Raw genomic sequence first — 20282 nt, 5'->3', positions numbered from 1 at the left:
AAAATGAAGTGACTTTTGACTTTCTCTCTATTCATAAAACTTTACATTTAACACAGCAGTAAACATATATATTTTAATAGACATATACAGTATATGAAGTCACTATGACCTATTGACCAATGAAATCTTAAACTAGTTAAATACTCACGAGTCAAAAACATGTTTTATGAGAATAGTATGACCTTTGACCTTTGACCACCCATATTTATCAGTTCATCTGTGAGTCTAAGTAAACATCTGTGCCAAATTTGAAAGGATGGTGTTCTCGATCACACCTTCATGAAACAAAAAATAGCTTTTTGAGGTCACAGTGACCTTGACTTGAAAAATCTGGTCTTTCTTCAGTCCAAGTGAATGTCTGTGCCAGATGTAATGACATTCTTTACAGGTTTTCTTGATATATCACATTAACAAGACCTTTGACCTTCGGTTACCAAAACTAATGAGTTCATCTTTGATTCCAAGATCTTGACATCATGTCACAGTGTTGTGGTCACGTGATCTGACTGTGATTACAGGCAACACACACCCAGACGCACACCAGCTCACCAGTACAGTCATTATACCCAGCTGTCACTAACCACAATGAGATCTGTCCATTATCAGAGGCTTTAGGGATCAGGTTTTACCACATGGTGACTGTCATCGGGGTAGTGACTCTCTGGAGTCACATACACAACATACACAGCACACAGCAATCATTGTGTTGTGTTACTGGATACTACAGCTCCAATGCTTTATATGTTTATCAATACTGATGATATGATGTTGTTATCACTACTGTAAGTAGCTGTGTGGAAAATTCACACACACAGTGTGACCTTCTTCTAGCAGAATGAAATTGTACAGCGGAAATTAGTAGAACAGGAAATATTAGCGTAAGAAAATGTTCCTTTACCAGCATCAGATCGAGTGAGTGAAGGTAATTCATTATTATTCAATGACATTTTTATTATAAGAATTAATTTACACCCACAGTCGGGTCAGTGGTGTCGTGGGGGAGGTATCTCGGTAGATGATTGGTTAGAATACATCACTACCTTGTCAGTCAGGGGGGAGGGGGCTTTAAAACCAGCCTTCGCAACCTTTTTAAATTTCTGATACAAACCTTTAACACGCAAGTGAAAGGACATCATGAGGAAATACGGCTGGAACACTTTCAGGGATTTAATATTCAGAAATCCTGCAGTGATCAACCAGGTAGGATGTGTCAGACGTTCACTCCATCATTTAGTGCTTGCAAAAATATTGCTTACTTTATTATTTAATGTAAAGAAATACCTTGATTTTTGTACAAAATCTCATTTCAGTATTTAATTGAATTGAGGGTCCACTGTAGTTGAAATCTCTTAATAATAAAGGACTTGTTCATTTGCAGACACAACCACAATTCAGCTTTAATGTGATAAGTGGAAATGATGTCAAGAAGATTGTGTATCTTGAAGGTGTAATAAAGCAAAATATATACATTTTAATATATATTGCCACTCAAATTTTCTTTTTTCGAGAATTTTTCGCTATATCAAATTTTTTTACATGTTTTTAAACTTGTCAATGAACAGGATCAACGTGTGGTGGATGGGGATGAGAACACAGAACGAGGGAACTGGGCCAGCAAGAGAGAATACATCCTCTCCACTATCGGCTATGCTGTTGGACTGGGAAATATCTGGAGATTTCCATATTTGGCCTACAAGAATGGAGGAGGTACGTAGATAATTGGTTCCTCGTCCATTCAGTATATGGATCCCATTTAATGACATTGCTGTTATTATAAGTAAAATAGAAAATGTTTCTTTCATTATGATGTCGCTCTATTGAGCAGGTGCCTTTCTGATCCCCTACTTTGTGATGTTGGTGGTGGCTGGAATCCCTCTCTTCTTACTGGAGAGTGCCCTTGGTCAATTCTGCAGCCAAGGCCCCATCAACACATGGAGAGCGGTGCCTCTCCTGCAGGGTGAGGATGCTATGAAAGCTTTGTTAAAGCTCAGTCAGGTATATTGAAGATGTCAAACCTGAGGCATTTAAAGAGGCTGCTGGTTAATGGTCAACTGTGTAAACCAAATACCAGGTATTTTATGACCCCTGGCTTCAGATCCACAGCAGATGTAGGATATTTCTAAATCCAGGGCCGTAAAGGGGCCACAATTTACACAGAGGGGACAATTATATGTCCAAAATCCCTGCACAATTCCCGATTCAGTAAGGTGCACATTTAGGTCATCTGTTGTTTACTGTTGACTAACAATCTAGCAGAGTTTGATGGGTTGAAGCAGGATGTCACCCTGTAGCAGACTTGTTGACCTGGTTGGGAGATGAGTTGGCAGGAAGCAGATCCAGAAGTTATGCCCTGACAGCTTTATATTTTTCACACCAACAGGACAAAGAGAAAATTATAATACAGACAAAAAAAAAATGAGGAAAAGTGGGTGATGGTACTCGAACCATAGGGCGTGTTTTGCTGGACACAGGAGACTCTAACTTCTAACTCTAAGTGCCGTAGTTCTCAGGGCAGTCAAATACTCATTCGCCAAAAGCTCACCCAATAAAAGTTAATGTTTATAATTATATTATTTTCACAAGAACTTTCTGAACAGCAACGGCTCCTTAAAACCCCTCTTCTCTACCTCTGCAGGTGTTGGCGTTGCAATGGTCATGGTGACTCTTATAGTGTCAATTTACTATAACGTCATCCTCACCTACAGCCTGTACTACATGTTCGCCTCCTTCCAGTCTCCTTTGCCGTGGTCCAGCTGCCTCAGCTGGGCGGACAGTAACTGCAGCAGCACACCCTCAGGTATAATCATTTCATTCTGACATGAAATAATGACAGAAATATATATTCCGATGTTGATTAAATCTGTGAAATTGTATGAGAAACACTAAAGAGCTTTATATCCAACCTGTGGTTTCAAGCAAGCTATTCACTGGTCCTCTTTCCTTTTCTAGTGTCTTGTAATGTAAGTGGTGTTCTAGTAGCCAACTGGACTCAGGAAAACATCACTTGTCCTTTAACTGCCTTGATCATGGCTCCAGTGCAGAGTCCAAGTGAACAGTACTGGGAGTAAGAATCACGAACTCCAATGCATCAAACACAAATATATATGTCATGGTGTGGTTTCATGACAGTCAGATTTCTCTCTTCTACAGTCGTGTGGCTCTGCAGAGATCCAGTGGTCTGGATGAAACAGGACCAATAGTCTGGCATTTGGCCCTTTGTCTGCTGCTGAGCTCCATCCTTGTTGCTGCAGCGCTTTTTAAAGGCATCAAATCTTCAGGAAAGGTAAGTCAGCTACTACCTCTTATGTCCTTATCCACATAAACTCTTCTTTCATTCATTTAGTTAAAGCGATAGTTTACCGAAAAATTCACTCACTATCTACTCACCACTATGCCGATGGAGGGGTGGCAGAAAGTGTTTGAGTCCACAAAAACAGTGTTTTAGCCTAGGCAACCTCTTCTGCTGATGTAATAAAACAACAGAAAAATTACATCCAAATGTCCACAATTCACTACATTCATATTCCACTCGAACCCAGGTCTTTAACACTCTGTTTTAAGTCCATTACCAGAAGTGGCGATTAAATGCAAGAAAACCTTCATTTTGCAACATGCTTTAACAAAAAACTCCACGTACAATGTATATATTTGTCATGACACTTAAAAACTAACGTTAATTGCATCATAGTACACATTTTTATAGGGTCTTCCAATTTACGTTTATTTGCTGTAAACTCAGCACCAAGGACAGTAAATGAGAGTACTTTCATTAAATTTGTACATGTTCAGTCTTGCCTTTCTCTCCACAGGTTGTGTACTTCACAGCCACATTTCCATATGTGGTGATTTTCATCCTGCTGATCAGAGGTGTGACACTAGAGGGAGCTAGAGATGGCATAGAGTTCTACATCGGGTCACAATCTAATCTGACTAAACTCTCTGAAGCACAGGTAAGAACTGAACTATTATTGTTTAAATACAAAAAAAAAACAAAACTCCTACTTTCCCACAAAACATATTTTAACGTGACTTTGTGTTTTTAGATCTGGAAAGATGCAGCAACTCAGATCTTCTACTCTCTATCCATTGGCTGGGGTGGAGTCATGACTCTTGCTTCCTATAATAGCTTCAACAACAATGTGGTCAAGGATGCATTTGTAGTAACACTGACAAATGCAGGTGGGAGCAAACACAATATAAAGGAAGCTTTAATTTAAAACCTGTGATTAATAAATAACCCATAATTACCCATCAATAAGATACATTATAAAAATCTAACAACACAATGCAACAGTCAGATACAACATGAAGCCACAGTTACACACTAAACTCAATCACATACGACAAAGTGGAATAATGTCACATGATCACAAGTTTTGGTGTTTAAAATTGCAATATATTATATCAGAGGTTTTTTCATGATCTAAAGATTTTTGTTATTTGTCCTATCTTCCCAGGCACCAGTGTGTTGGCAGGCTTTGCCATATTTTCAATTTTGGGTCACATGGCTCACATCTACAAAATGCCTGTTGGGCAGGTTGTGAAAGAAGGTCAGACAGACACACCTTGTGGGTATCGTGGTAAAAATGTATTGTCAAGTAGAAGTGGCGCCTGATGTTTTTTGTCTTCGTCTTCCTGCAGGGTTTGGCTTGGCATTCATAGCATATCCAGATGCTTTGTCTATGCTTCCCATATCCCCGCTGTGGTCCATTCTATTCTTCTTCATGCTCCTGACTGTAGGTCTGGACTCCCAGTTTGCAGGAATAGGTGGGATGTGATGCTGCCTAACACTCAGACCACTCCTGTTTCAGCAGATACTCACATCACGTGTCCTCACATCTCTTTTTGTCATTAGAGGTGATCACCACCTGCCTGTTAGACGCCTTCCCCAAACTCTTCAAAAACAAACACGCCTTACTGACGGTAACGACATGTACCATCCTCTATCTCCTTGGCCTGCCATGTGTCACACAGGTAAACCTCTCAGAGTCAACCTCTCTTTGTGTTACTCTAGTCTGACACTAAGTTAAGTTAATGTGCCCTATGTGTGTGTTTGTATGTGTGTGTGTGTGTGTGTGTGTGTGTTTGTGTGTGAGATAGGCAGGAATATACTGGGTGACCCTAATCGACCAGTTTGTCGCCAGCTGGGTGCTGCTTATTTTGGCCCTCTTGGAGATCATTGGTGTTTGCTACATATATGGTAAATATGGTTATTGGAGATATGTGCATATAAATGTGACTAGAAAAGAATCTGCCTTAAGCTAAAGCTGTGTTCTCATGCTCTGCAGGAGGGAACCGCTTTATTAAAGACATTGAGATGATGATTGGAAAAAAGAGTTTCCTTTTCTGGTTGTGGTGGAGAGCATGTTGGTTTTTCATCAGTCCCTGTATCATAGTGGTGAGTACTGTCGTATCTGCCACACTACACTTCCTTTCACCAAGTGCTGCTAAATAACAATTGAATGCAGATAAAAACATGAAATGTGTGAATTTGATTTGTTAAGATTCACACATAATTCTGTGAGAAATCAAGGAAAATGTAGAAAAACGTCAACCCTCACAATGTTAAAGAAAATGAGTAACTAACTAACTTTCCTGGAAATACAATCTCCTTGGTGGAGCACTTAATAGCAAGTTTGAAATGTGGCTGAAATGCCACTACATCATATTTGTTTATGTCTAATGCGTACAAGTTTTTGGCTTTGCTGTATAGATGATCCTGGTGTGGTCTCTGATGACATTTACACCACCTTCCTATGGAGCAGTCCAGTTCCCAGTCTGGGGCTTGGTTCTGGGCTGGTGCATTGTCCTGTTCATCCTGATCAGTATTCCCGTCATCGCTGTGTATAAGCTGATGACAGCAGAGGGAAGCCTCTGGAAGGTGTGTGTCATGATACTCGGAAAAATAATTGAAATGTTGCTCGGCTGCAGATTGTTTCCATAAACGTCAGGGGGACGTCTCTAAAAAATAAAACTCCTAATCCTAAAATCGTCATCTCTTACATTCCACAGCGTCTGAAGTCATTGTGTTCTCCATCCAAAGAGTGGCATCCCTACCTGGTTGTCCATCGAGGAGAGCGCTACTCAGAAGAACGCAGCTGCCGCATGAAGAACCTCAAAAACATGCCGGAAGTAAACGTAAATGTGATCTCTAGCTCCTGGCTCTGATGTGTCTCTTTGTATTTTTACTGTCAAGGAGAGTAATCTGTGTAAATGAGTGCATGTAAGTAAAACTGATTTGAGTGATGTTTGACCCCCCGAGTGGCAGAAAGTAATTAAAATGCAAACCCATCACAGATTAGCTGACGTGTTCAAATCCTTACCTGTATGTTAAGATGGACGACGTGATACATTCACAAAAGTGAGGCCAATGTGTCTAGATCACCCCCTGGTGGCTGGCTGCATTATAGGTCATACAAATACATTTTCTCAAAGATTGCTGCTGTCAATTTAGGCAGCTATGGTAGGTTTTTATTAATTATTTGATACTATAAAAAATTAAACATCATGATTGACAGCCGAGACTGACTGGCACTTGGTCAAGTGTGTGTACTGCCAAATTGTGGCACCAGGACTCCATCCCCCAATCACTACAGTACAGTCTCCGTCTCCATAGATGGCAGCATTCATAACTGGAATATTTCTCATTTCTGGATAGTGGAAGGAAGTGAACATGAATTGTCCATCTTTATTTACAGTCTATGGTTCAAACATTGCCGTTTTTTCCAACAGAAATAGTAGAGCATTAGCATCATATTGTTGTCTGTTAAATATTCCACTTTACAAATATTCACTTTTGTTTTAGCTGAGGTTTGGTCTGTTACCGTCTGGCTTATATTACCTGCTGGGACAGGTAGTTTACAACATGGCTATGTGTGAATGTGTGAGTGAGTGGTGTGTGTGTGTGTTACAGTAAAAAAGCAAGTGGTCCTTGGGGGTTTATTTTTCCCATGTATTTTATCAAAAATATTGAATGTTCTATCAGTTATGATAGTTTTTGTTTCAGTGATCACAGTTCTCTTATTATGTACTTTAGTTTCTTGTTGACTAACTACATCCTTTGTACCCCACCTCTGATATTCTACAATGATTTTCTTCTTTCTGCCTGTCTGGTTTATGGTGAAATTATTTAAATCAATTAGAAAAATATTAAAGGTAAACTGTTTTGAAACCCTTTTCCCAGGGTTCCCTACCTGTATGTTTTATTCAAGGTCAGAGGACCTACAAATTGGAAATGAAAAAAAATATATAATCTCAAGTTCAAGACATTTAAAATATATTCAAGCTTGATGGAGAAATGTCTTTGTTTGCCTGCCTTGCTTGAATCCATGCCACATACTGAACCAAATGTTCGTCAAGCTGCTGCAGTATGGGTTGGTGCTCTCGCTGCTGCATGCCGTTGTTGCTCAAGGAAAGAATGTTATTTCACATAACTTGCACGGGCGTTGATTCCTACAATGCCAAGCACTCACGTGTATCAGCATGGAGTCCAGGCTGAATTTATATTGATTTAATATGGAAATAATTCAAAGTATTTTCTTGAAGATCATTTTCAAGTTTTATAATATAAATAATTTATCACTTGAAAACATAAGATCACGGGATCATTAAAGTGTGTAGAATTCATGAGGGATCTTTTGGCAAATTAAACATAATATTCACACTGTTGTTTTCATTTGTATCCAATCACAAGACACTAAGAATCATTACACCTATAAGAGCAGGTGCTGTTACACCGGAGCCGCCATGTTGAACCACCATGTTTCTACAGTAGCCCATAATGGATAAAACAGACAGTGGCTCTAGAGAGGAGCTTTCATGTTTTTACGTTACCTGGAGGTTCTCCTACACACTTGGAAAGAAAGTGGTGAGGGGGAAGGGTATTTAGTTGGTTGGTTGGTTGGCCATCTGAAACCTCACCACTAGATGGCACTAAATCCTACACACTGATTCTGTAACGATTCTGTTACACCTCTCACCTCCACCAAGAGAAAAAACCCCAGTACAACCGGGACAGGAGCTGGAGCTGGAGCTGTGTGCTCACCACTGTGCAGGAGACCTGGAGGGAGGGATTATAATTATAATATTAATTTATAAAAAATAAAAAAAGCACCCCCTAAAAAGGGCTGGGGCTATGTATCTATGTGTGCATGTGCCAGTAACCCACAATATGACATTACGAAGACTAGAAAATAGGAACATGACACAGACAGGAGCATGACCAGTATGTAAATGTTGTCTTTTGTGTATTCACACACAAGAGTCAAAGCTGGAGGCAATCAGGAGAGACTTCACTGATGATAAGGTATCAAGAAGATATCTGTTTTATTGATTTCATGGATGTACAGCCACTCTCTTTCCATCAAAGGAGATTAGCCTCTGACTTTATTGTGTTCATTATGTTTTTGTAGATGTGTGTGATTTATTCGCCAATGCGTACAAATTTGTAATCCAGAAATTCCCAAATCTCGATTCCCAAATTTACTCATCTAAACAACTGCAGCATCAGCATTATTTACTAATGTACAGGAGCAAAAGCTGTACAAACCCAAAAACTGTTCCTTTGGGAACAAGAGTGTAAGAAAGACGTTGGCTCATTATTCCAGTATGTGACAGTTCATATTTACACAAGAACTTCTCAGTATGTGTGAACAGAGAAAGCATATATTGGATGAGCCTCGGGGCTGAGGTAAGCTATTACAACAGGTGTGTGTATGTGTGTGTGTGTGTGTGTGTGTTTGTGTGTGTGTGTGTGTGTGTGTTTGTGTGTGTGTGTGTGTGTGTGATACAGTTGAAGGCCAATTTTTGTTTAAACCAATTTCACTGTAGGGACTTAACCCAACACTTTTTTATATTGCACTTTACACCCAAAGTGCCATAAAGGTGTGTTTGAGTACAACATGCTATTAGCGATGTTGTCTGACATCGCTGAACAATTAAATCTTTGCTTTGACCATTTTCCAACCAGACAGGTTGACAGTGTATCATGGTGGTTGTTAAAGAGAAGAAAGGGGAACCACTTTTAATATAATTTCTTAAAGAATTAAACCTGACTTGTTGAGGGCTAAGGACAGAGGATGTCCCACCTTGTTAAACCCTATTAGGCTAAAAACATGGTGTAAATGATCTTGTTTCGAGTTTAATATGAATGTCAGGACTTGCGGACACTTGGATGACACCACAGGAGCAGTATGGAGGCATGCTATGATTTTTCTGTTGTTTTATTTTACGTCTGAAGAAGGGCTCACCATTTATTTTTGTGTGAACTATCCCTTTAAGTAGCTGTGTTGTTTGAGGGGAAGCCTGCAGGCGAAACCAAACAGATCGCTACAGTTCATGCAAATAAACTCTTTCGTCAATAAAGTAAAAAATGCACCAGATATAAGAATTAACTCAACTAACTTTTATGAACGAGCAGTAAGTAGTGCTGGGATGAAAACTTGTATTTACGTATCTCACACAAATATCTTGGGGCCAGGCAGAATAGAATAAATAAGGTCCAATGGTTTCATATACGCAGGTTACAGTTTTTTTTAACATAAATTCAGAGATCGACAGTGAAGGCAGGTACGCAAACATATGACAACCTGTCTGTCACAGGAAGACAGAAATCCGGTTTTGTTGCTGTGAGATGAGACAAGTTTTTGGTTAGTTTTAATTTTCTTCCACAGCACGGCAGAGAATCAATCAACATGTGGGATTGTTTTTCAAAAAAAAAACAAGACGACCCTCCTATTCTTTCAGATCAGGTAGGATTGTAACTGAGTAACTACACATGCAGCCTACTTTAATGTGTACAGCTCTGCAGTTTTTGTTTTTGTGTGTCATTTCTGGACTATTTATAGACTATATTTACCACCCAAAATGATCTGATAAAATTCGGTTGAACATTTGTGTGAAAATAACAATGCCGGGGTAACACTTTATAATAGGGAACACATATTAACCATTAACTAGTTGCGTATTGGCATGCATATTAGAAGCATAAGCACTAATTTGGAGGTTATTGAGAGAAAACTGTTAGTTAATTGCCTAGTAGTTTTAGAATAAGATCATGAAGAATAAGGTACTAATAAGTGCTTTCTAATAAAGAGCCAATATGCTACAAATATGTATGCTAATAAGCAACTGGTTAATGGTTAATATGTGTTCCCTATAAAGTGTGACTGTTGCCAAGTAGCAATTATTCAGTGTATGAAATTATGAACAGACCAACAGTGAATTGTCCTGCAACATCTGGAGATGTGAATGCCACCTGTGTTGATGAATGTATATATTGATCCAATGTTTGTCTGTGCGAGTCAAGGTTTTTGTTATTATCTGTATATTCTTTCACAGTAGACAATTACAAATGTCACAGCAGGACATGTGACTATTTACGTTAATGACAACTGGGTTGATAAGAGCGGAGAAGAGCTACTTAAAAAAATTGTAATTGCAAGTCAAAATTGCTCCTGTGCATAATGCAATTGATGCAAAGCAGAGCCCAGCGCAACACAACTAGTGTCTTTGCTTATTTTCGAATGGAAATGTTGTTACTTTATACTCTGTGTCTCGATGGGCATATGGAAATTTACCGCTAAACATTTATTTGTGTGGCTTATGTAAATTAAATATTTGGATTGTATTTACCTTTAATCAAGATTTAAAAAACTAAATTTGCTACATAAGTGTGTTTAGGTAAACAAAGTTTGCATTCTGGCTATAATAGCTATAATTCAACACACATTTTTGTTTGGAGAAATTCAATTTATTTTAGGGGGAATTTGCAGCATAGGGGACACTAGACAGAAGCCTACAATGAATCCTGATGAAATGGCGAAATAATGTCTGACAAGCTGACCTGAAATGGGGGAGAATCTGCTTTTGTTTTAAGATGAAATCCCACCATATGACAAATAATATCATTATGTTGCCCTAAATATTTTGTTATTCACAATTTCCAAACCTCAAGTTTACCCACTGTCATTACTGTTGCTGAAATGGTAACAGATATTAAACAATCAGTTCTATACATATACTGCTAAAGTGAAGGTAGTGTTTAATTATCATTCTATCAATTTGAATTGTTTGCATTTTAGCATGTGGAAAAATAATTGGTTAACAACATATTTCCACACTTTATACCGTTAAATCATGTTCAGCCCCGACTTCAGTCCACATATTTGTTTGTCATCCCTTTCTGATGCTTCAAAAGCAAGGCACGACAAATGTGCCTGACCCACCTAATATAAAGCCCAACATGCCCATGGATACTCACATAGCTGAAAGTCCAATTTGCCACAGACACAACATGGCACTGACAGGGAAATGACAGTCTGAAACTAGTATAGACACTCTGTACCATGTTGCGTTGGGTGGAAGCCAAATATCTTGTAACGTGTGAAATTCGGTTTTGAACAGGATTGTCCCATGGATAATGGTGATGAGAATGCTGAGCGTGGGAACTGGACAAACAAGAGAGAATACATGCTCTCTTTGATCGGCTATGCTGTTGGCCTGGGAAATATTTGGAGATTTCCCTATGTTACCTACAAGAATGGAGGGGGTAATTATTTGGAATCAGTGTGAAGAAAATCTCTCAAGCTAACAGCTTTTTAAGAATAAGAAAAGATTCAAGAAAATAATTAATAAAATGACGACTTTCTTACATTTTTTGAGCAGGTGCCTTTCTCATTCCTTATTTCCTGATGTTGGTTTTATGTGGAATCCCTGTTTTCTTCCTGGAAAATGCCATTGGTCAGTTCTGCAGCCAAGGTCCAGTCAACATGTGGAGAGCTGTGCCGATGCTACAGGGTAAGCCTCAAACAAATACCTATAATGCAGAGGATTTCGTGGTGTCTGACATTTACTGTTGATAAACATTGAAATCCTGTTAAAATGTGAGAGATAATCACATTATTTTACGAAGTTATTGTAAGAAAAATGGCTGCAACCAGTGAATGAGTTACACTAGATGCGCTATTGATAATTTAGTTGATTCAGTTTCAAACGTTGACTTTATAAATGAGATTGAACATTTTCATGGCAAGCTATTGTGGGAAATAGAGCACGATGCTATCATTACTGAGAGGGAGAAGAGAACCAACGCTTCATAGTTGACACCAGAGAAACTTAGCAAACACAGGATTTGCAGTCGCTATACCATGTTCAGAAATGTTATGATCTGATATTCCAATAAAGTTTATTGTAAATTGGCCAAGGGTCAAAGAGTAAAACTGCGCTATGCATTTGCTATGTATAACCACGATAAGTGGTTGCCAATAGATTTTTGGTTTAACCTTATATCTTTACCTTACAGCAACAAAGCTGGGGTTCTGTCTTCCTGTGACAGACAGATTTGTTTGTGTACCTGTCTAAATTCCATCTGGCCCTGGACTTACTTGAGTTTCGTCAAGATGATTTACCTCTTGTCATGAAGACGCTTCAGGTCTGAACTTCTTCAGGGAACTTAAGTGAGTCCATTTGCCCATGTTTAGCTACAGAACTCCAGTAGATGCCTGTATGACTTGGTGTCTTCACAGATGAGTCATTAAACCGAGGTTGTAGGATACAAATAGTAATAATTTAACAATCAAGATTGTATCAGGGTCTGCCTCTGCCGCATTGGAAAGGTAGGTACTTTTTTTTCTGTAATCTGTTACCTTCCGTTTTCTTTTTGTTATCCAGGGGTTGGCATCTCCATTGTCATAGTAAACATAATGACGGCAATTTACTATAACGTCATCCTCACCTACAGCCTGTACTACTTGTTCGCCTCCTTCCAATATCCTTTGCCTTGGTCTAGCTGCTTCAGTTGGGCGGACAGTAACTGCAGCAGCACACCCAGAGGTAATATTTTTATCTATTGCCCTTGTGAATAGTTGTAATCTCCAAATTGTAGGGTGGGGTGGGGGGGATATGATTGTCATAGCCAGCATTTATATATTGGCCCTGAAACAAATCAGCGTATGGATACTGGATAGAATAAAGATTCATTGTGAACCTGTAGCCGGTCTTCTGCTCCTCCATTTGTGGTGCAGGATGCGTTTGCACTCACGGAAAAGAATGTGGCCAAATTTTTAACCTCCAAATGTTATCTGAGGGAAGGGATCTTAGGACACATTCAGGACACATTTGGTTATGTTTAGACCTGAACTCAGGATTGATGATACTACCAGGTCTGAACGAGGTCATATAGCCATGTTAGGTAAACACTGCTTCTCAGGGACATGTCTATTTTAAACAAGCTGTTCACCAGTCTTCATTCCTTTTCCAGTGTCTTGTAATGTAAGTGGTGTTCTAGTGGCCAACTGGACTCAGGAAAACATCACTTGTCCTTCAACTGACGTGATCACGGCTCCAGTGCAGAGTCCAAGTGAACAGTACTGGGAGTAAGAATCACAAAGTCTAATGCAAACAAGCACAAATGCATTTGTCATGGTGTGGTTTCATGACAGTCAGATTTCGCTATTCCTCAGTCGTGTGGCGCTGCAGAGATCCAGTGGTCTGGATGAAACAGGACCAATAGTCTGGCATTTAGCCCTTTGTCTGCTGCTGGGCTCCATTCTTGTTGCTGCAGCGCTTTTTAAAGGCATCAAGTCTTCAGGAAAGGTAAGTCAGCAACTACTTAACTTTTTCTTATCCACAATTTGTGAAAATCTAATTCTTCATGGTTCACACTCTCATTCTGAGAAGCAGTAGAAACATGCTAAATCATATGCTAAGACTGGGCAGTCATCCTTATTGCATTGTGTTAAATGTACCTCTTTCACACTGTGGCATATGCATTGCTCTGTGATCAGCTCACATATTCAGTGAGAGATTTTAAGATTTTTTTCTCGGCAGGTTGTATATTTCACAGCAACATTTCCTTATGGGGTGATTTTGATCTTGCTGATCAGAGGTGTGACACTAGAGGGAGCTGCACAAGGCATATCTTACTATATTGGTTCAGGATCAAATTTCACTAAACTGTTGGAACCAGAGGTAAGAATCCATCAATCACAATGTCAAACATGATAACACTAGACATTTGCACTGTACTTTCTAAATCACCATTATAGAATATGTTGCATTTCAGGTCTGGCAGGATGCAGCAATTCAGACTTTATTTTCCTTGTCTATTGGAACGGGAGGTGTTCCAACCCTTGCTTCCTATAACAATTTCCACAACAAGATGCTTGGGGACTCAGTTATTGCATGCCTCGTTAACCATGGTAGGACAATTTTATTTCAGATGAAGCACTGATTTTAAAGCAAGGCAATTTATTTTTGCAGCTTTACTGAGAAAAAATCTTGATTTGACAGTAAAGTAGGATTAGATAGTAGTCGATCGATAAGTATAGATGTTCGGTGGCTTACCACTTAGGCATCCCAAAGTGATAGTATCTACTGTGGCTAACCACATTCTACAGGAAAATGTCTTTCAATCGCTGCTTTCATGTTCTGTGGTTAGATAACAGCCCTTCAAAAATTATGTAAATGCCACTTTGTACACAATGTCATCTTTGGTTCATATAGATTTTCACTCTGTGTTTAATTTACTGTTTTTAATTTCTTTAGGTACCAGTGTGTATGCAGGCTTCGCCATATTTTCGATTTTGGGTCACATGTCTTACATCTCTGGAAAACCTGTTGAGAATGTGGTGACGGAAGGTCAGATACTAGTGATACTTCTTACTGTACTTATCAGATGTCAAATGGCTGATGTATGTCCTCTGATGTTTTATTTCTTCGTCTTTGCAGGGTTTTCACTGGCATTCATTGCATATCCAGATGCTCTGACTAAAATTCCAATTTCCACTCTGTGGTCCATACTGTTCTTTTCAATGCTTACCATAATTGGCCTGGACACTATGTTTACATTCATAGGTGAGATTACAATTTGCCAGTGGAAGGGCTCTGCTGTCATATCACGCTAACTGACATAAATCTTGAATGTAAACTAGGATCTGTGTTGAGGCAAATAACCAGTCTTTGCTACTCAGTTTACTCACTGATTTCCATCTCTCCTCTTATTGTTAGAGGTGACCAGCAGCTGTTTAATTGATACCTTCCCTGAAACCCTTCGATCCAAACGTCACTTTGTGAGTCTAGGGGCATGTCTCTTCACCTTCCTCCTGGGCCTGCCATGTGTGACAACGGTAAAGTAGATCTGCCAACAGAGAATACTGTCCGAAATGATTCGGGTTGCAGCCTAAATATGCGTAATTTCTGCTGCAACTAAGCAAAAAATTCAGATGTACCAGGTATTTAAACGTCAAATAGTTTCAGCATATGGGTGTGCCCAAGTAGCACTGGACTATCATTAGAAATTATATTTACTTCCAATATGGGTTTTGCATATGGTTTTGGCAAAATGTATCAATAGTGCCCATACAAGATTTCGATTAAGCTGTCCCGATGGCATGCTTCACTGACATGTATGACATTCAATAGGTATATCTATCATGGACACACTAACAACAAAAGAGTATTAAATTAAACTTTAAAATTGGAATGTATAATTTCTGGGGGGTTTTGGGTGTTTGCAGGCATATTACTTAAATTAACTCCTCCTACAGAATAATCATATAAACTTCAAATGTTGTCAGTGTAAATAAACAACCTCGACATTGAAAGGTTTTGCTAATCGTAAGATTTCCTTAACAGCATGGCTGTGGCTATATCGCCATGAAACGGGAAGTTCCAATTATTGGACTATACATTGTCCTATCTGCACAAGACGTGGCATGTTCCATGACCTGGCCCGACAACATTTACATGCCAAAATTCAACATTATCATAACACCACCTACCAGCAACAGGATGCATGCCTCAGCAGGATGTATCACTAAACTCTGCAGTACCAAGCTGTGTCAACGGACCTCCTACGACTACAATGCAGCAGCAGCACACCCAGACACGTGCAAACTATGAGGGCCTGACTTTGCCTACTTGCAGCTTTAATTTACATTTTTGTCCTGCTTACCTACACTGCCTGTCTCTTTGTGTGTGTGTGTGTGTTTAAAATAGGCAGGAATATACTGGATAACTCTAATCGACCATTTTGCTGCTACCTGGCTGCTGCTTATTTTGGTTTTTATTGAGGTCATTGGCTTCGCCTACATTTATGGTAAATATACCACATATATGGTTTATCTGCACGTCTGTCTGTTTGCGTCAACCGCTCATCTTGTCGTCTTAACACTTAGCATGTATATGCCCAGAGAAGTGCAGTGTACAATTTGATGCTTTAGTCTTCAGATAAACCACAGCATCAGTCAGTAATGGGTCAGACCTCACGTCAAAATCGCCACCAGATTGTTTTGATAATAACATTACTATATCTCACCAAATGTAAATAATACAAACATTCACAGGTGCAGCAGGTGCACATTCAACACTTGTCTTTAAAGTTAAATCACATTTGTTTAGTTTGTTTCTTTCGAGCTGAATTGTACATGTGTATGTACCATAGATGTTAGCAGTAATTCAACAAACTCAGTTTAATCTCATGAAAAACATCAACTATAAAATCTTGAGTCACATAAATCAGTTAGGATGAACAAAAATGTTTCTAACTTCCCTCTGAACAATAGATGTTTTTAAAAGCTCTTCTCAAAAACAATAAAAAGTAACAGTATAGTGAAGAGGACTCACTAGTGGCTCTAGAGCATTACCACATGCCAAGCTAACAGCCCTCTCTGAACAGACAGGTTTAAAACTCCCACTGCAACGGTGCTGTAAAAGATAGCCATAGTCATATAGAAGTAACATTTAAATAAAATCAAAGCTCAGGATATTCTCAGTGTCAGCAAATCCCATTTAAAGACCAAAACCAACAATGTGTTTAGGTCGTATCAAATGTTATTAAAAAAACAATATTAATACTAGGTGTGGTATTGAGCATGTGCCAAAATATTTCAAACAATTGTCAATCCCAGATATATCCCCAGTTTTATCCGAGGTAACGGGACATTACGTTTTGGTCACCGTTTTAATGTCCCAAATCCACTTTACCCACCTGCCTGTATCTGCTTTAACTTCAAACAACGTATGATGACGGAAAAAAACAACAGCTTGCCATTTAGTCAGTCAGCTAATTTTTGCTTTCACTGTTTTTATTTTTACATTACATTACATTACATTTAGCTGACGCTTTTATCAAAAGCGACTTACAATAAGTGCATTCAACCCCGAGGGAACAAACCCAGAACAACTAGAAGCTAGACAGTACAATTTCTTCTAAATAAAGCAAAACTACAAAGTGCTATTGGTAAGTGCCATCTTAGTGCTACCAAAAATCAAATGTCATTTGTCACTTTACTACTACTACTACTTTAGCTCATCCATGAACATTGTGGTAGATTTTCATTGGCAATGATGGTGAAGACAAAAAACTCCCATGATGCTTGTGTTTGTTTCAGTTGCATACCCTTTGCTAAGCATGTGGGTTTTGGTCTTTTTCTGGGATTTGTTTGCATAATGTAATCTGTAATCAGTTTTATGCTTTATCATTAGTTTATCAGTTGAGGATCATTACATTTATTCAGATTTATTTATTTTTTAGAGTCACTATGATAGAAAAAATAATTGCATTTTTGTTCCTTGGCTAGCATTTGACTGAGTGCTTGATGGATGTGAATGCAAGACGAACCTTTCTGTTGCACTAAACTGTTTCCTTTGCATTTCAGGAGTAAACAGTTTAATTAAAGATATTGAGATGATGATTGGGAGGAAGAGCTTTTGCTTCTGGCTGTGGTGGAAAGCATTTTGGCTCCTGATCAGCCCCTGCTTCATTTTGGTGAGTAATGAGTACAAATTTAGTATTTTTAATTACAGTATGAAACAAAGTTTATTTGGGAAACTATTCACGTAAAATATGAAATTCACTACTTGAATATGACCAAAAGAATGTCCGGAAAAGTGGAAATTATGCTGCTCTGAAAGACTAACTTGTAATATCTTGCAGCAGAACACATAGCATAACATTCTTTCTGGTTTGTACTGAACAGGTCTGCTCTCTCTTTGTATGCCTCTACGCTGGCAGCAGTAAGTGGCTGGAGGCATTATGGTTTCATGTTATCAGTCTTATTATTGTGAACACAATATCGCAAGAGCACCTTGATGCCTCAAGTTTGGTACTAAAGCATTAACTGATCAGATTTTGGTGGTCAAAAGTCAATGTCACCATTACCTCATGAAAACATTTTTATGACTGTGTACTAGTAACAGCAAGTGGCCAGAGGTATGTTTTGTCCGTCCGTCAGATTCTTGTGTACACAGTATTTCAAGAACACCTTGAACTTTTGCCCAGTTCCAGTCGTGCCGCTCCAACAGAAAACAGTTTGTCAATATCAGAAGCCTGTACTCCTTCCTGGCACCAGTCGACCATGGCGTTCCTCAAAGCAATTGGCTTGGCCCCCTCCTCTTCACCATATATATGCTACTACTTGGTCAGATCATTCATCACCACAGACTGAATTTCCACTGTTACAGAACCCTCCTTCTAACTTCCCCCACAGCCCCTTGTCATCTGACTCCATGACATTAAATCCTGTATGTCAGCCAATCTTCTTAAACTTAACAGCAGCTTTAGGTTGTGGCTACCAAGGTTCTCCTTCAGAGGTTGGGGGACTTGCATCTCACTGTGGAGGGCTGTACCATCTACCCATTCATTTAAATCCCATTCTGTCACCAAAACTGCCTTCCACCATGTTGCGTGTGGAAATCAAGGGCAGGAGTCCTCGATCTCAAGTTAAAATTAAGCAGGTTTATTCAGAGGTCACAGGTCAGGAAACTGTGGTGTCTAGCAAATGATCATGCATGGTCCACTGATCCTGTACATGAAAAATGGCGCTTAGTCAGAGTACGCACAAAGCTTATATATTGATACTGGGCATGACAGAGGTTCTTCTTGGATTGGGATTGGTCGAGACTAGACGGTCCTGCCTTCCTGGCGTTGGGTCCTCCTCCTGGCGTTGCGTGATGACGTGCAAGCCATGTCGCGGTTACTAGAGTTCATGAGCATATTGCCTCGGTGTGTGTGCTTATTTTATGTGTGTACTTGTACCAAACCCTGGCAGCAACTCACCACGACCCTCATCCATCTTCACTGTCTGCCAGTTAAATCCTGGATCACCTCCAAACTCCTCCTGTTCACTTACATATCCCTCCAAGGTTTTACTCCATAATGCATAACTGACCAACCTAGACGCTTCAAGCTAGCTTGGCTGCCCCCACCCTCTTGAATGCTCTGCCAATAGAGATCCGCAATGCCACATCCCAGAGGACATTCAGAAAGCTACTTGAAACTCATCTTTCTAAAAATGCACATGACCTAGTCTGATAAAATCTGTTCTTGTCTTTGTCTCTGTTTCCTTAAATATGTCCTTCTCCCTCAAATTTGTAAAGCGTCCTTGGTCCCTTGAAAGGTGCTATAAAAAAATTTAAGTTACTATTATTATTTGTTTTATTGGGAATGTATTATATTAAGAACATCTTGAGAGAATCTTTTCAAATTTAACATAATGTTCACTAAGACGTGGCGGCTAGAGGTCACGGTGGCTTTACAAAACATGTTTTCTCAAGACTGTCTTTAGGGAATCAAATTTGGACCAGTTGTCATTTGGAGTCAAATATTAACTCCCTTTGTCAGTGTTGTCACAGTTTTTGAGGGCCACCATGTACATCTCAGTAAATAGGATTGAATGTTGCAGTCTATTTACTATTAATTCTTTTGTCTAGGCGATCTTCATCTGGTCTCTGATAGACTTTGTCCCACCCACCTATGGAGGAGTCGAGTACCCAGAATGGGGCTTGGCTCTGGCTTGGTGCATGGTTGCGTTCGCCCTTATCTGGATCCCTCTTGTCATTGTGTATAAGCTGATGAGAGCAGAGGGAGGCCTCTTGGGGGTGCGTACTTTGTCTTTGTTAATTGTATGTTCTGTAAATTTCAAACATTTTAAGAGTATACTTATATATTTAGGGTCACTTCTAATTGTGTAATGCTCTACTTTCCACAGCGTTTGAAGTCGGTGTGCACTCCCTCTGAGGATTGGCATCCATACCTTGAGATCCACCGAGGAGAAAGGTACTCAGAAGAAAGCTGTCGGCAAAGGAAAGCATTGTCAACAAGGAACAAGCCAATATAACATGACATCGTTACTGCAATTGCAATTCTAATATTGATTTGTGTGTCATATTTTCTTGTGTCCAAGGTCATATTCAATTATGTAGTAGTCGATATAAAATCCTTCCAGACTTGGTGCAGTATTGGGCTTTGCAGCCCATTACTTCTCAAACTGAACTGAGCGTTT

General features: G+C 39.3%; 2 protein-coding genes across 3 annotated transcripts; both read left to right on the top strand.

The window, feature by feature from the left end:
* The first annotated feature begins 1134 nt into the window (after positions 1–1134).
* On the top strand, positions 1135–6168 carry slc6a14 (solute carrier family 6 member 14). 2 transcript variants are annotated; one of them, XM_061070075.1, is made up of 15 exons: positions 1135–1200; positions 1563–1707; positions 1826–1957; positions 2636–2797; positions 2980–3064; positions 3151–3283; positions 3810–3950; positions 4044–4179; positions 4458–4550; positions 4642–4767; positions 4856–4974; positions 5101–5200; positions 5289–5398; positions 5714–5881; positions 6013–6168. In XM_061070075.1, the coding sequence occupies exons 1-15, from the start codon at positions 1135–1137 to the stop codon at positions 6166–6168; spliced, it is 1872 nt and encodes a 623-aa protein (XP_060926058.1). The 2 variants fall into 2 exon arrangements, with proteins under 2 accessions (XP_060926058.1, XP_060926057.1); XM_061070074.1 differs by having other exon boundaries at positions 2950–3064.
* A 3524-nt stretch (positions 6169–9692) lies between these two features.
* On the top strand, positions 9693–20117 carry LOC133000207 (sodium- and chloride-dependent neutral and basic amino acid transporter B(0+)-like). The gene is made up of 15 exons (XM_061070076.1): positions 9693–9749; positions 11404–11548; positions 11665–11796; positions 12670–12831; positions 13259–13373; positions 13461–13593; positions 13828–13968; positions 14063–14198; positions 14545–14637; positions 14728–14853; positions 15007–15125; positions 15997–16096; positions 17658–17767; positions 19711–19878; positions 19989–20117. The coding sequence occupies exons 1-15, from the start codon at positions 9693–9695 to the stop codon at positions 20115–20117; spliced, it is 1866 nt and encodes a 621-aa protein (XP_060926059.1).
* Positions 20118–20282: the final 165 nt, after the last annotated feature.

The sequence above is a fragment of the Limanda limanda genome, chromosome 4, assembly GCF_963576545.1.
Source record: "Limanda limanda chromosome 4, fLimLim1.1, whole genome shotgun sequence".
In the NCBI taxonomy this organism is placed as follows: domain Eukaryota; kingdom Metazoa; phylum Chordata; class Actinopteri; order Pleuronectiformes; family Pleuronectidae; genus Limanda; species Limanda limanda.
The sequence above is the reverse complement of the archived record's forward strand: the minus strand, read 5'-3'. Positions and strand labels throughout refer to the sequence as shown.